This window comes from Acanthisitta chloris, unplaced genomic scaffold (assembly GCF_000695815.1).
Source record: "Acanthisitta chloris isolate BGI_N310 unplaced genomic scaffold, ASM69581v1 scaffold15714, whole genome shotgun sequence".
Lineage (NCBI taxonomy): Eukaryota > Metazoa > Chordata > Aves > Passeriformes > Acanthisittidae > Acanthisitta > Acanthisitta chloris.
In genome coordinates, this window is record NW_008668896.1 from 2,729 (window position 1) to 15,689 (window position 12,961).

General features: G+C 55.6%; 1 protein-coding gene across 1 annotated transcript; it reads right to left on the reverse strand.

The window, feature by feature from the left end:
* Nucleotides 1–708: 708 nt before the first annotated feature.
* On the reverse strand, nucleotides 709–12,368 carry LOC103800744 (DNA (cytosine-5)-methyltransferase 3B-like; the record flags this gene model as incomplete). Its single annotated transcript, XM_009073128.1, is given in 19 exon segments — nucleotides 709–850; nucleotides 2,136–2,221; nucleotides 2,849–3,117; nucleotides 3,153–3,282; nucleotides 3,441–3,586; nucleotides 4,039–4,123; nucleotides 4,375–4,558; nucleotides 4,922–5,034; nucleotides 5,319–5,370; nucleotides 5,372–5,390; nucleotides 5,711–5,755; nucleotides 6,208–6,336; nucleotides 6,705–6,846; nucleotides 7,536–7,643; nucleotides 8,359–8,517; nucleotides 9,681–9,863; nucleotides 10,240–10,392; nucleotides 11,438–11,547; nucleotides 12,224–12,368. Coding segments are annotated over 19 exon segments (2,400 nt in total), but the record flags the coding sequence as incomplete, so codon positions are not given.
* Nucleotides 12,369–12,961: the final 593 nt, after the last annotated feature.

The window sequence follows — 12,961 nt, forward strand, 5'->3', positions numbered from 1 at the left end:
ATGCTTTAAAAAGGAAGTAGTGAATATTTGTAAACTACAGCCAAACATATAAAACAATATTTCTTTAGTTCTAGCTAGAAAAGTAACTCTATTACCTCACAGTTCAGTTTAAGCTACATTCAGGTCTAGGAATCTCCACATTCTTATGTAATGCCTTAAAGCAGCAATAGATGTTAAAACAACAAAATTAAAAGTTTATAAGAAAAATAAAAATAAAAAAGATTTGGTTTCTGTATGATCCTGCGTGTTCAGTGTGTGTAACCTGAGCAGGGTCCCTTACACCTGCTGCTACGGTTTGGGGGTTTTTGGCAGTTGCTTCAAGAGGTTTTGTTTGTTTAGGAAAAGTAATAATTCATTGTAGTTCAGGTTTGCCTGCAGCTCCCCGGCAGCTTCTCCCACGCTGAGTGGCGACTTCCCAGCTCCAGGCTAAACTGGAATAGTTAATGCTCTGGAGGAGACTCCCCTTCTCATCAGTGATGCATAGAGCTCCCTGCACTGGGTAATTAAAGCTCTTTGTCCATCATTTCCTACTTATCACTGCCGTTTAGTCCCTTTTAAAGGTTACCCTGCCAGGTTCTTTGGTTACAGACATTCCTCGGCTCGTGGCCGGGGAGGGACAGGCCATGGCAGTCCGGCGGCCATGCCCGTCCCTCTCCCACCACAGCAGCATGTGCATCTTTACCAGAGAGATGAGGGATGCTCAGCTTGCTATTCACAGGCAAAGTAATCCTTGAGCGGGGAAAAGAGCTGCCGGATGATGGGGACACTCCACGATCTCCCCAGCAGATTCTGGCGAGCCCCGCGGCCAATGTTGGAGACATCCGTGTAGTGGAGGGGGAAGCCAAAGATACTGGGGAGCAAAGGCAGGAGGAGAAGGTGAGCGAGGCTGGAGGGTGAGGCTGAGTGGCTGCAACTGCTCTCCAAGCACCCACCAACCATGATGACCTGGACCCAGCATCTCCCCGTCCCATCCTTGCAGACAGTCTGGGGCTCCCTTGAGCTGGGAGGTGCAGGAGCCCATTTCCCGGTCCAGCACTGTTCCTGAGCCTCCCAGAGAGAGTGAGCATCAGCAAGAGCACTGCTCCCCAGCACGGTCAGAGCTCCACACAGACTGAGCAGTGCTGACATTCCAAATGGGGTCAGGCAGTGCCACCCTGCTTTTCCCAGTGCCCTCCACAGCTTTTCCTGGCAAGGCTTTTGGAGAAGTCCTGTGCCCGTGGCATCCTGCCTGCCTCTGCTCAACAGCACCTCTGCAAGCATCGCCTCGGGCTACTCCATGGAGACAGGACTGAGTAGTCCTGGATGGCTCTGAGTCATGGGCTGGGCACTTCCCTTACAATCAGATGAAAGTCCAAGAGCCATTTTACATGACAAAGGCTCAGAATTGTTATTTTACTTTCAAATGCCTTTAGCTCAGTGTTAACTCCAACAAACACTGGCAATTTAAATATGAACAAGCTGAAGTATTTAACTCCAGTCTGTATTCACTGGCCAAAGCATCTGCTGTGCAAAAACTTCAGATTCTGTCACTATGAGTATTTGGTATGCAGGACTGCTCTAATAGGATTTTATCCATTCCTTCTGTTGTGTTCTGCCATGAATTTGGGGCTATTTGAGGTATGGACAAGGCTTGGAGGAGCATGGTGCACTGGTGTTTGCATCTGCCTGCTGCAGTGTGTGAGCTCCCCCATGCCCCCACACCAGGCTGAGTGACCACAGCCACAGTGACTGCTCCATTCACCTCGAGCAAACCCCACCACGGCACTGACCAGGGCATGGGGCTGTCACACAGCACCCCCACATTAGCCTGGGCCTTACACCAAGGCTGGTGCACTTGTGCACCCCCAGCCAGACCCACCACGCAGCATCCTGCACACTCCTCCCTCCACAAGCTTCAGGTTCAGGCCACAGGATGCTGCAACACTTCTCCTGCAGTCTCACTGTTGCTCATTACTAAGTGCATTAATTAACACATGCACATCACAGCAGGGAAGCTGCCCGTGTGGGGGCTGCAGCTCCTCCCTCCCAGGAGCTGGGCTTAGGGCCAGCGAGGGGAGAAGACACACACAAGCACCATGAAACAAACCAAAACTACAGCAAGAGATCCAAGCCAGCAGCGAAGGGCTGATCGATACCTGTCCATGCCCGGGAGGTTGCCCCAGAAGTAATGAGCTCGGTGTGCAGCAGATATCTTGATCACGTCAATCATAACTGGGTTACACTGGGGACCAGAGAGTGGGAAATACAAGTTAAAGGAGGTGTTGGCTTGGTCCTCTCCTGCAAGCAAAGCCCTTTCCATCACACTGCAGGGACTTGTAAGTCTTCAGCAAATCATCCTAAAGATGTAGCCCCCACAAACCTGTTCCACACTTTGTTGGCCACATGGGCTCCCATGTCGTGGCCATGGCCAGCAGCTAATGACAATCACAGGGTGCTCAGTGCTGGTTCCTCTGGGCCAGAATCAGGACCATCAGCCTCCAGTAGGGCTTTTACACCAGCGGTCCCTGCTGACCTACCACCTGTCCTGGCTACCACCGAGTTAAAAACCCTCCCCAGTCCCTGACCTCCCTCTCCCTAGAAATAACAGGCATTTCTCAGAACAGATGCTTTCTGCAGGACTGGCAAAAACCCTCCCCCCAGAGGACTAGTGCTCAGGGTTGACCTGCTGAAAGCCAGAGGAGGGATCCAGAGCCAAGACTAAACTCAATTCCTGGCATGTGCACCAGGCAGGGGGTTTTCCAGCATCCACAGGAAACCACAGCCAGACCCTCATAACCGGCACACCCTGCACAGCCCAGCAAATGTCTCCTGCCCTAATGCCTTTCCCACGGCGGTCAGCAATCCCTACCTCCAGAAACCGGGAAATGTCTCTCTTGTCATTGACCCTCATGGCCACCACATTCTCAAACATCCAGAAGAAGGGCCGCTCCTCGCCAGCCTTGGGACGGGCAAAGTTGAGCAGGTGGTAGAACTCAAAGAACAGTCTCCCGGTTCCTTCTGCAGGGAAAAGGCCAAGCAGCAGGTTGGGACCAGCTGTGGCACTGGGGCTCCTGGCTGCCCTGTCCACCAAGACGAGACGGCCATGGGGAACCACCAGCCTGCAGCCAAACCACTTCCCTGGGCTATAGGGTGGCTCCATGCACCAGGAACACCCCGAGGAACCCAGCCTGGCAGAGGCGAAGTAGCCTTACCATACAGCCCCTTCCCAGCAGAATTGACAAAGGAGAGGTCGTTACCAGGGCTTCCACCGATCACCAGGTCAAAAGGACCCCACTCTTCAATCTACAGTGAACAGACAGACCAGACAGTTAGGACATGCCACAGAAGCAGGTCTCTCCTCCCCACTGGGGCAGAGGACAAGCCTGTCCCAGTGCTGGTGGGGTGAGACCCACATGCCCATGGTGCCATGGCCCCCAGCCTCCCAGGGACACATAGCTCACATGTCTTTTGGTTATTTTCCTGACATCATGCACATAGGTGATGTTGCCCTCAGGCCGCACAGTGCCCAATGCAATGGGGTTCTCACAGATCTCTGAGGCAATGTACTTCTCCACTTGGATGCCCAAGTCCTTCAGCACCATGTACCCTGCTAAGGGACAGAGGTCTGAGGTTGCACTGCTCTCTTTAGCCTTCCCGTCTCCTTCGTCAGCACAGTTCGATGTGGCCGCTCCTGGATGTCCTAAGTGGGTGCAGTTCAGGATAAGCAAACTTTTTTTGACTCATTCCTCCGGGCAGGTTTGCTCCCAGAAAACAGGATGCCAGAGCTGAGTGAACCAGTTGCACTCAGCACAGCAGGAACCTCTGTGAGCAAAACCCTCATGCCCTCCATCCTTGCTTCCATCCCTGCCCTCCTCCACAGCCCTCTCCAAGCAGGAAAGGGAGACCCTACCCTCATCCCCTTCTGATGGAGATCTGCCTGCCTTCACCCCCCTTCTCCCTCCCCACTAAGCTTGCAGAGACAGGTTTCAGGCCATGGAACGATTCATTCCCAATGCCCAGTGCTGAGAGCCGCTGGGCAGTGCTTCCCCACTGACTTACCTGTGGCTACCCCACTGAACAACGAGAGCACTCGAATAGGTCTCCTCTTTGCTGGTGGGACTGTTGGGTAGATTTTGGGTGCAGCCTGCAATGGAGACAGCCATGAAGCCCCAGCCCTGACAGTGCTACATTGCCCTACAAGGCCAAACCTCAGCTCTGCAGGCATCACCTCCACCTTCAGGAGAGCATCTGCAGGGCCAAGAGCTTGGCACCCTTGGAGTGGGTAGATAAACAAGACCAAGGTAGAGGGAAGAGGAATTCCAAGCTGCTTGCCCTGCCCTCCATGACCCTCTCCCCACATCCCAGCATGCTGGGCTCCCTGCCCACAGCCCTTACATATTCCTGTCCCTTGTCCCTGGTGAAGAAGTCCTGCAGACGGGTGTTCCAGTCCTGTCGGCGCTGCAGCACTCCATAGCTCTGCCGGGGCTGGCACATGTAGCAGTTCCAGGGCTCCTGCTCTTTTGCCTTGGCTGACGTCCCTCGCCCCACCAGCACCTCCAGACACTCCACACAGAAGCACCTGCCCAAACCACAACAGCTCGTACTTTGGTCACCCCAGCCTCTCCTGGAGTCTCCCTGCCACGCACCAGAGGCCCCGGTCTGTTTTACAGGGTATTTTTCCAGGCAGTACCCTGTTTTTTTCAGGGCTGCTAACTCAAACTGATGACCACTACATGGGTAAACCTCCTGCCAACCTCCCCAGGGCTTATTCAGGTGGTGCCTGACTCAGTAGGGACATGTAGGTTGTGCTGGGATGTGATGCACGGCAGCCAGCTGGGGAGCAGCACAGCCCCTGTCTAAGTTCATGCAGGACCCTGCTTCCCACAGCTCCCCAAGACTGATGCCAGCACCTCAGGCCCAGGAGCAGAGACAGGGGGCTCACCTGCAGCAGCTGGTATTGCTGCAGAGCAGCAGCTCCTTGCCCTCACAGCAGACGGTGCAGTAAGACTGGTACCCATCTTCATCATACATGTAGAAGAACTCCAGGAATCTATCCTAGCAAAAGGACAGCCAGGAGGAGAGAAGGACAGAGGATCAGGAGCCATGCTCAGAGGGTGACAAAAGAACAGCTTTGCTCCATCCCTGGTACATGCTGAGAGCTCAGAGATGCACATCCTTGATGTTTCAGGTGGTGAGAACACACCAAATGACAGCCCCATGAAGGACATTGCATGGCCAGGACCTGGCACAGCCCTCCCATGTCCCAGCAGCACTGGCTGGACCCACACACCATCCTTCAGTCCCAGGATCCCACTCAGCCCCAGCACGGCAGCACTTACCCTGCACGTCTGGCAGAGGCCCCCCTCAAACAGTGGGTGGAAAGTGGCTGGGCCCGCAGGACAAACAGCTGTCTGTGGGACAGAGAGAGCTGCAGACACCTGGGGCAGAGAGTCCCCACACAACCACAGGCTAGAACCTCCCCTTGGAACTGTGTCTGGGTAGAGCCTGCCCTTGGAACCACATCCAGCTGCAGCCGTGGCTCCCCATGGAGGATCCACATAGCACCCTGTTCCCTTCAACACAAGGGGACCCCAGCACCCTGCAGTCACAGCACTTATCCCCCCTCTTCCACGGTGCAGTTCAAAAGGGACCCACAGCCCTTGCTGAGCACTGCTGCCCAGCACCCCATCACCCCACACCTCTTCCCAAGAGAGACAGGGTCAGCAATTACCTTCCAGATTCCCACTGTTGTTCGTAACTTCAGAAACCATTTGCTCTTTATAAAATTAAAGAGAAAAAAAAGAGATTTATCACTGCTTATGTAACAAACTCTAAATGCACTGTGCTTACAGCTGCCTTATTTCTTGCATTAGAGCTGTTCCAGCTTTAATGAACGTCACATGGAGAAGGTTGGCCATGGGCATGTTAGAAATTTTGGTGTAAACCCACGTCCTTTCACAGATGGAGATACTAGAGCTCAGCAGAGCAGCACACAGATCATATCCAAACTTAGCCATTAGTGGAGCCCAACCCAAATCTTGCAATTGGGTTTGCTGTTGTCTTGTAAGGCACAACTAGTGAGCACCACGGGACCACAAAAGCTCTTGCCTTCAGGAACCAAGTTCATGACTCCCAGGAAGAGCCAAGCCCTTTCCCAGAATGCTTTCCTAGTGGTCTCAGGGTGCATGGCCCAGGCCATGCCGCTCCCCAGCACTCTCAGCCGATTACCTCGGGTCTGGTCCTCTTCCACACGCTGCTCCTTGCCGTTGTTGCAGGAGTTGGTCTTCAGCCTCTTGGAAGGGGGATATTGCTCAAGGGACACTACGTCCTCCATGCCATTCCTTGGCACCCCATTCTCTGCAAGGGAAAGGCAGCTCCTTAGGGATGGGCCTCCAGACTCAGGACCACAGCAGGACACCAGGGGACATCTCCTCCCAAGCCCTGCCAGGTCCCACCCCAGCCACAAACCCAGGCCTTCCTGACCACTTGGGTTCCCCACGTATGGCTGGAGGTTCAGCCAGGTCAGACTTCCCGAAGCAAGGGCTTTGAGGGTGCTTTGCTCCAGCTTTTTGCAACATTGATGTGGGGGACCCAGTGAGAAGCCCCAGGACCAGACTGGCATGGCCACAGCACAGGGTAAGCAGGGTCAGTTAGTGCCAGACACTGCAGCTGCTGACCACACCAGCCTCCCACCAGCCCCCAGCCAGCTGATGCCACCACCTCACCTGAGGCTTTGGGCGGTCGCAGTCCCTTAAACCCCAAGGGTTTGAAACCAGTGAATGCCCAGTTGATCATGGGCTTCAGCTGGTCCTCCAGTGACTCTCCAGGGATGGATGTAAACGTCTTCCCTGACCGGTTCCTTGCAACCTGCCGAAACGGACAGTGTGGGCCAGGCTGACTAGGGTGGTCCCTGGCCAGGGAGCAGCCACACACCTGCCAGGGCCACACAATCCCCCGTCCCCTCCCCATCAACACGTGTGTGCAGGGCTTGGTGGCCCTGGGACAGCAGCAGCTGCCAGATTCCCGCTCTGGGTGTGCCCTTGGCAGTGCTCTAGTGCTTCCATCCCTGCAATGAGCCCATCCATCCTCCAACAGCCTCAACGGAGCCAGGAGCAGGGATAACCCAGCCCCAGCTCTTGTCCAAACTCTGATCCCGGGCATGCGACAGGAAGAAAAGGCAGAAGTGCCTTTGGGTCTGCAGCCCTGTATCCTGGCACCATGGTGCATCCCCTGGATAGGGATTGGACCCATGGGGTGCTCAGAACCAACCCCAACTCCAAAGGGCACCCAGCACCGGCCAAGGACACCTCCAGCCAGTCTGGCACTGCCCTGCTGCTGTGATGCTGCTGCATCTGAGTCCTCACAGGGAGCCTGGCCTGGGGATCTGGAGCAGCAGCAGTTACTCCTGAACCCCTGGAATAAGCAGAGTTTGGCCCTACAGCTGCACTTGGAAATAATCTCAGCAGAGAAAAGAGGGTTTTCTTGAATCTTATCCCACTGCCCCCTGAGCCCAGCTGGTTCAGCTGGCACCTCACCCACCCACCCCTGGTGGTTACCTCCAGAGCATGGTATATGGCACGGCGGTAGGAGAGCAGCTTATTGAACGTGGAAGAATTGAAATGCTGCCTAAAGGCCATCAGTCCCACCAGCTTGTCCGCAGAAACCTGGGAGAGAGTGACAAGAGCTCACCACCAGGACAGGATGGAAATGCCTGCAGGGCTGTGATGAAGCCCAGCGAGTGCTCTGCCGAGGGCAGCAGTGTGACAAGGACGGGTGGGTTGCACCCTCTGCCGGCACTGCTGGCGTGACACTTCCCTCCCTCCTGCCTGTGGCATAGGAGAGGTTGGATATCCTGGTTGTATGTTCGGAAAAGGTTTTCTCGGGCACTGAAACAGCCTCCCCAGGGAAGTGGTCACAGCACCAGCCTGCCAGAGGTCAAAGAACATTTGGACAACACTCTTGGACACATGGTGGGATTTTGGGGTTGTCCTGTGCAAGGTCAGCAATTGGACTCATCTCCTTGTGGGTCCCTTCCAACTCAAAATACTCTGATTTTATGAGAGATTATGAGGCTCTGAGAGGACATCCCTCACCAGGCAAGGGGTGATGGGGGCAGCCCTGGAGCTCAGGGCTTGGACAAAACTCTGAAGGGGCCAAGCAGACATCCCCATTGCTGGCTGCTGTCACCAGTCTACAGTGGTCAGTCATTACTTATAGACACCAGAGCCACAAGAGCATGCCAGAGCCTGGACACTGGGGTCCCTGCCTGGGGAGGCTACAGGGCACACACACTCCATGGGCAGCCCCAGGAGTGGGGCGGAAGTGCACAGAGGAGGGGGGTTTGGGCTGGGCACAGCCAGGGGCAGGCAGCAGGCTTACCTCAGAGAACTTCCCATCTCCGAACCACTGCACCCACCGCATGCCCGACACAGCCTGGCGCTTGGCTGTGACTCTGTAGGAGACCACAATCGCAGGCCACCAGGAGAAACCTTTGATCTTTCCCCAGACGAGATCCCCAATTCCAAATTCCTTCCCATCCTGAAAGCAAAAGAAGACAACATAGATCAGCCAAAAGCACAAACTACATTTTATCTGGGAGGCTGCAAAAGAGAGCCCAGGAGCACAGGGGACTGCCCCAGAGTGCCCTGATGAGATGCTCTGCCATGTGCGTCACACACGTGGACCTCTGATCTACAAAAGCTGCACCCCCTCCCTCAAACACAAATCCAAGCACCCCCTGGCAGCACTGGCTCCCAGCCCTGTGCCACGCAGAGCTCAGCAGGGAGGTCTGCGCATGCCAGCCCCACACTGAGCCCGTGCCTGGCACACGGCGTGGGGCATGCTCCATCCTGCACAGCCCTTCTGGCACCAGGCCCTGTGCACGTCCACTCCTGCCTGCCCTCCCAGGGTCTCAGCAAACACTGGGAAGCCTTGCCCCAGGGTTGGTCCCTGTGTGCCCCGAGCAGACTCCTTGGCACAGGGCAGTCCCTTCACAGAGCTCACAGCTCAGGCTGTTTGGCTGCACCCTAGGGAGAGTGCACCCACCCGTCCTCCTCTTGTTCCCACCAGGGGACACCAGGAAACAGCAGAGGGAAAGCAGAGAGGAAAAACAGCTAAGAATTTTGATGTGACTTCTTGAGGGCCACTGACTGGTGCTGTGCATGGGGAGGCACCTCTGAGGGAGCAGAACCACCTCTGCAGAGCCCTCCTTCCCAGCTTTGTTCTGCAATTAGGCACCTAATTATGCAGCAAGATGCAATTGCCCAATTTCTGCAAGTCTGGGGCCCTGCCCTGTGGCCTGAAGGCGCTGAATCCCGCTCTGCAGCCCCAGCAGCTTCACTTCTCTCCAGCATCCCCAACAGAAACATTTTCTGCACATGCAACTGCCTGTCTCAGCAGGGCACGGCATGGCAGGGCACGGCACATGCCACGCATGCGTGTCTCTGAGGGCTCACGTGTGCCACCAATGGCAGTTTGGCAGGGCTGGTCCCCAGAACACCCACTGGCAGCAAGGTGCCCCTGCAGCCCGATGGATAGAGACAGCTGGCACCATCACACCCCAGAGAGGGAAGGGGAGGCAGGAGAAGCAGCAGTGAGTTTTCCAGAGGATCTCCTTGTCTGCAGGCTTGGGACAAGCCAGGGAGGTTCATCCTCGCCCCACACTATCTCAGGTGCAGGAGCAGAGTTCCGCCCCTCCGTACCTGGTACTCCGGTGCCAACCTCATGTCTCTGCCCTCTGGCTCCTCAGTACCTAGCTCTGCACAACCATTCTGCCCCTCCTGGGAGCTGCTGCTGGAGAGTGTGCTGCTGCTCTGGGAAGAGTCCTGGGAGTCCTCCTCTGTAAGGTCAATGGGGATGGACATGGCTGACCGACGCTTGGAGCTCTGCATGGTGGAGGGAGAGGAGCGTGAGTGTGGCAATAAGAGCCCCAGGGGATCAGAGACCTGGACCACATCATCCCCAGCCGTGGAGCTGCGATCAGAGAGGGAGGGCCAGGGAGTGGGGGCTCTGCTTTTACTTGCCAGACCCAGAGCAAACAGTGCTCCACTGCTCTCTCCCCAGTCCACCCCAAAGTGTTCCATACACCCAGTTAAGGAAGGGGCAAGGAACAGCACCCCCACACACGGAGTCACAGGGGAAACTGAGGCACAGAGAGGCTGCACCACATCCAAAGCCAGCTGGACAGGGCACAGCAGGAGTGCAGGTCTCTGGAGCCCCAAGGAAGCCCTAGGGTAGCCCCAGCCCTGCACAGATCCTCACCCGCACAGGAGTTGGCAAGTCCCTGAGAGTCTCCACACTGCTTGGTTCCTTGATGCTCATCTCGTGCCGGGTCTGCCCTGCCTGGAAGATGAGGCGGACAGGGGTCTTCTGCTTGAGGCTGCTCTCCCACTGAGCATTGTCCTGGGGCTGCTCCTGCCACCAGAACAAAGAGGTGCTATGGCATGGGTGCCCTCCCCACATGGGCACTTGGACAGTCCATGCTTCACAGCACTGAGCGCCAGTAGCACCAGAGCCCTGGGGATGGCAAGAGGAGGCAGAGAGTTGTAGGAGGCACCTCATGCTGAGCCTCTTGGGCAACTATGTGTTCCACAGCATCTCTGCAGGGCTAAGGAGCTCCCATTGCTGCAGCCCACTGCACTCTGCATGACGGAGAGCAGGAGAGCAGGACTGGACACCAGAAAAGCCATAGGCCCTGGGAGAGTACTCATCCCAGGCATGGACCTGTTCACACCGCCGTGGGTGCTCTCATACCCCCATGGGTGCTCCCTCTCACAGCCAGCCCTGCAGCAGCACCCAGGGTAGCCCTTCCCTAGTGGTCACAGTTACAGTCCAGTCTAGGCATGTTTCCTGCATTCAGCATAACAGAGGTTCAAAATTAAATGAGATTTTGCAGTGAGAGGCACCTGAACTAAACGTAGTGGAGAAGATGCATTTTCACCCGTTGGATTTATGGCTCGCTCTTTTGGAAGCTGCCTCCTCTCAGGCAGATCTCCAACCTTGGGTTTTATTTCTAACTCAAAATGATAAAGCCAGAAGCAAAAATGCTTCCTGATCTTGGAGGTTTGTCAATCTAGTCAACAAAAGAGGGTGAGTGAAACTGGGATCCAGCCCCAAGGCAGCTAAAAGCAGCCCACCCTGAGAGTGGGAAGCACAAGATGTTTCAGTCCATCAATACAGCAAAGACTTTTAAAGGAAATATCAGCATAATAATTATCAGGCTGCTGCAACACGTAGTGGGCATTGCTGCATCACACACCACCATCCCCTCCTGCTGCTGTGGTATCATGTAAATCAGGAGTTTAAAAATCAAAATACCACACCGCTAAATGAGTATTGCATCTGCCATTGAACTGTTTCTCCGACACCGAGCACGAGAGCAGACTTGGAAGAAGGAGAGTCCCAGCACCAGATGCCCACCACAGACAGCCCCCAACAAGAAGCCTGGGTGAGCACTTACCTTCTTCACCCTCATCAGATCAAGTGGCCAGTCCAGGTCCTCCTGGGAGAGGTCTCCCTTGCTGTCCCTCTTGTCGTTCTTCAGAGGTGGCAGCTCCAGGTCCCCAGGATCTGTGCAGGGACAAGGCAGTGCAATCTCAGGTCCTCCTGGCCATGCCCCCAGACACCCCACCCTCCCACTACTCCCAGCAGCATGGGATTAGGAGACTGAAATCTCATCTTGGAGAAATGTGGCCAGGACTGCAGAAACTGCTTGTCCCCAGGGCTCCCCAGCACAGCACTGCTGGCACTGCAGACCCAGATCACCCACCTGTCCCCAAAACTGGGAGGGACTAACAGCAAGTGTGGGGGCATTCTTATCTACTTCTTTGTTCCTGAAAGCTCAGGAGCACAAGGAAGCCACACACCAGCTATTCAGGGCTTGTCACCAAGTCATTTAAAGCAGGACCTTGTGAACTCAAGAGGTGGGATTTGGGAACCGTAACTGGAGCACTCCAGGAGCAGTGATGCAGCCCCTCAGGTCAGTGACACCCCTCAGGCTGGAGAGGCTCCCCTGCTTTCCTCACTCCAGAGGGTTAAACCATCAAGGGGCACAGCCAGCATCCCAGTGTGGCACCCATTTCCACAACCACACCATGGCCTGGATGTGCTACCAGATTGCAGAAACCCAATGGAGTCATGGAGAGACCCTGGCCATGGCTACAATATGGCTGGGAGATCCCCAACCTTGTGCATGCTTGCACATCCCGGGCACAGTGTACCCTGGGCACAGGATGGCAATCCTCACCTGGAGTGCTGGGCTTCCCATTCGCCTTCAGTACAATGGCAGGTGTGTTGTCAGTGGGATTGGTGTGGTCCCCGTTGACGAGGTTCAGCTTTGCCCTGCAGTCTGCCTCATCCTGCCTGTGTCTCTTGTCCTGCTTCATGGTTGTCTGTGAAAGTGAGTGGAAATTCAGACATGCAGGAAGCCCCAGGGAGGGCAAAACAGACAGTGTGAGCTCCTCAAGCCAGCCACAACTTCATGCCCTGAGCAGAGGGGTCTGACTGGAGACACATCTGGAGGGGTCTTGGAAGCTAATGGGGATTTGAACAAAATCTCAACACAAATGTAATGGATCTAAAGATCCACCAGCTCCAGCTAACAGAGGCTCCAGACACAACCCCATTGTCCTTAGTGAACACCAAGCTTTTCCCCACCACCCATGCACCTTGAAGCACTCCTGGGCTCGGTGCTGCCCAGCCCCAGGTTGCTCTGCTGGACCCTGTCTGGAGGTGAGCTGCACTTCTACCTTGCAGAATACAGGGGACAGCCCACTCCCCTGGCACTAACCTCCCCATGTTCCAGCTGCCCAGCACGCCCAGCGGTGGGTGGGCTGTTCCGGCAGCAGCGGGACAGGCAGGCAGCCTGCCATGGGGGGCAAAGTCCTGGAGCCTGCAGTGAGTTAAACTCTCCCCAAGGGAGAAAACTCCTCCTGCCCCCTGCTCCTGGCCTCAGCTCCACTGCCCCAGGGCAAAGGGGATGGGA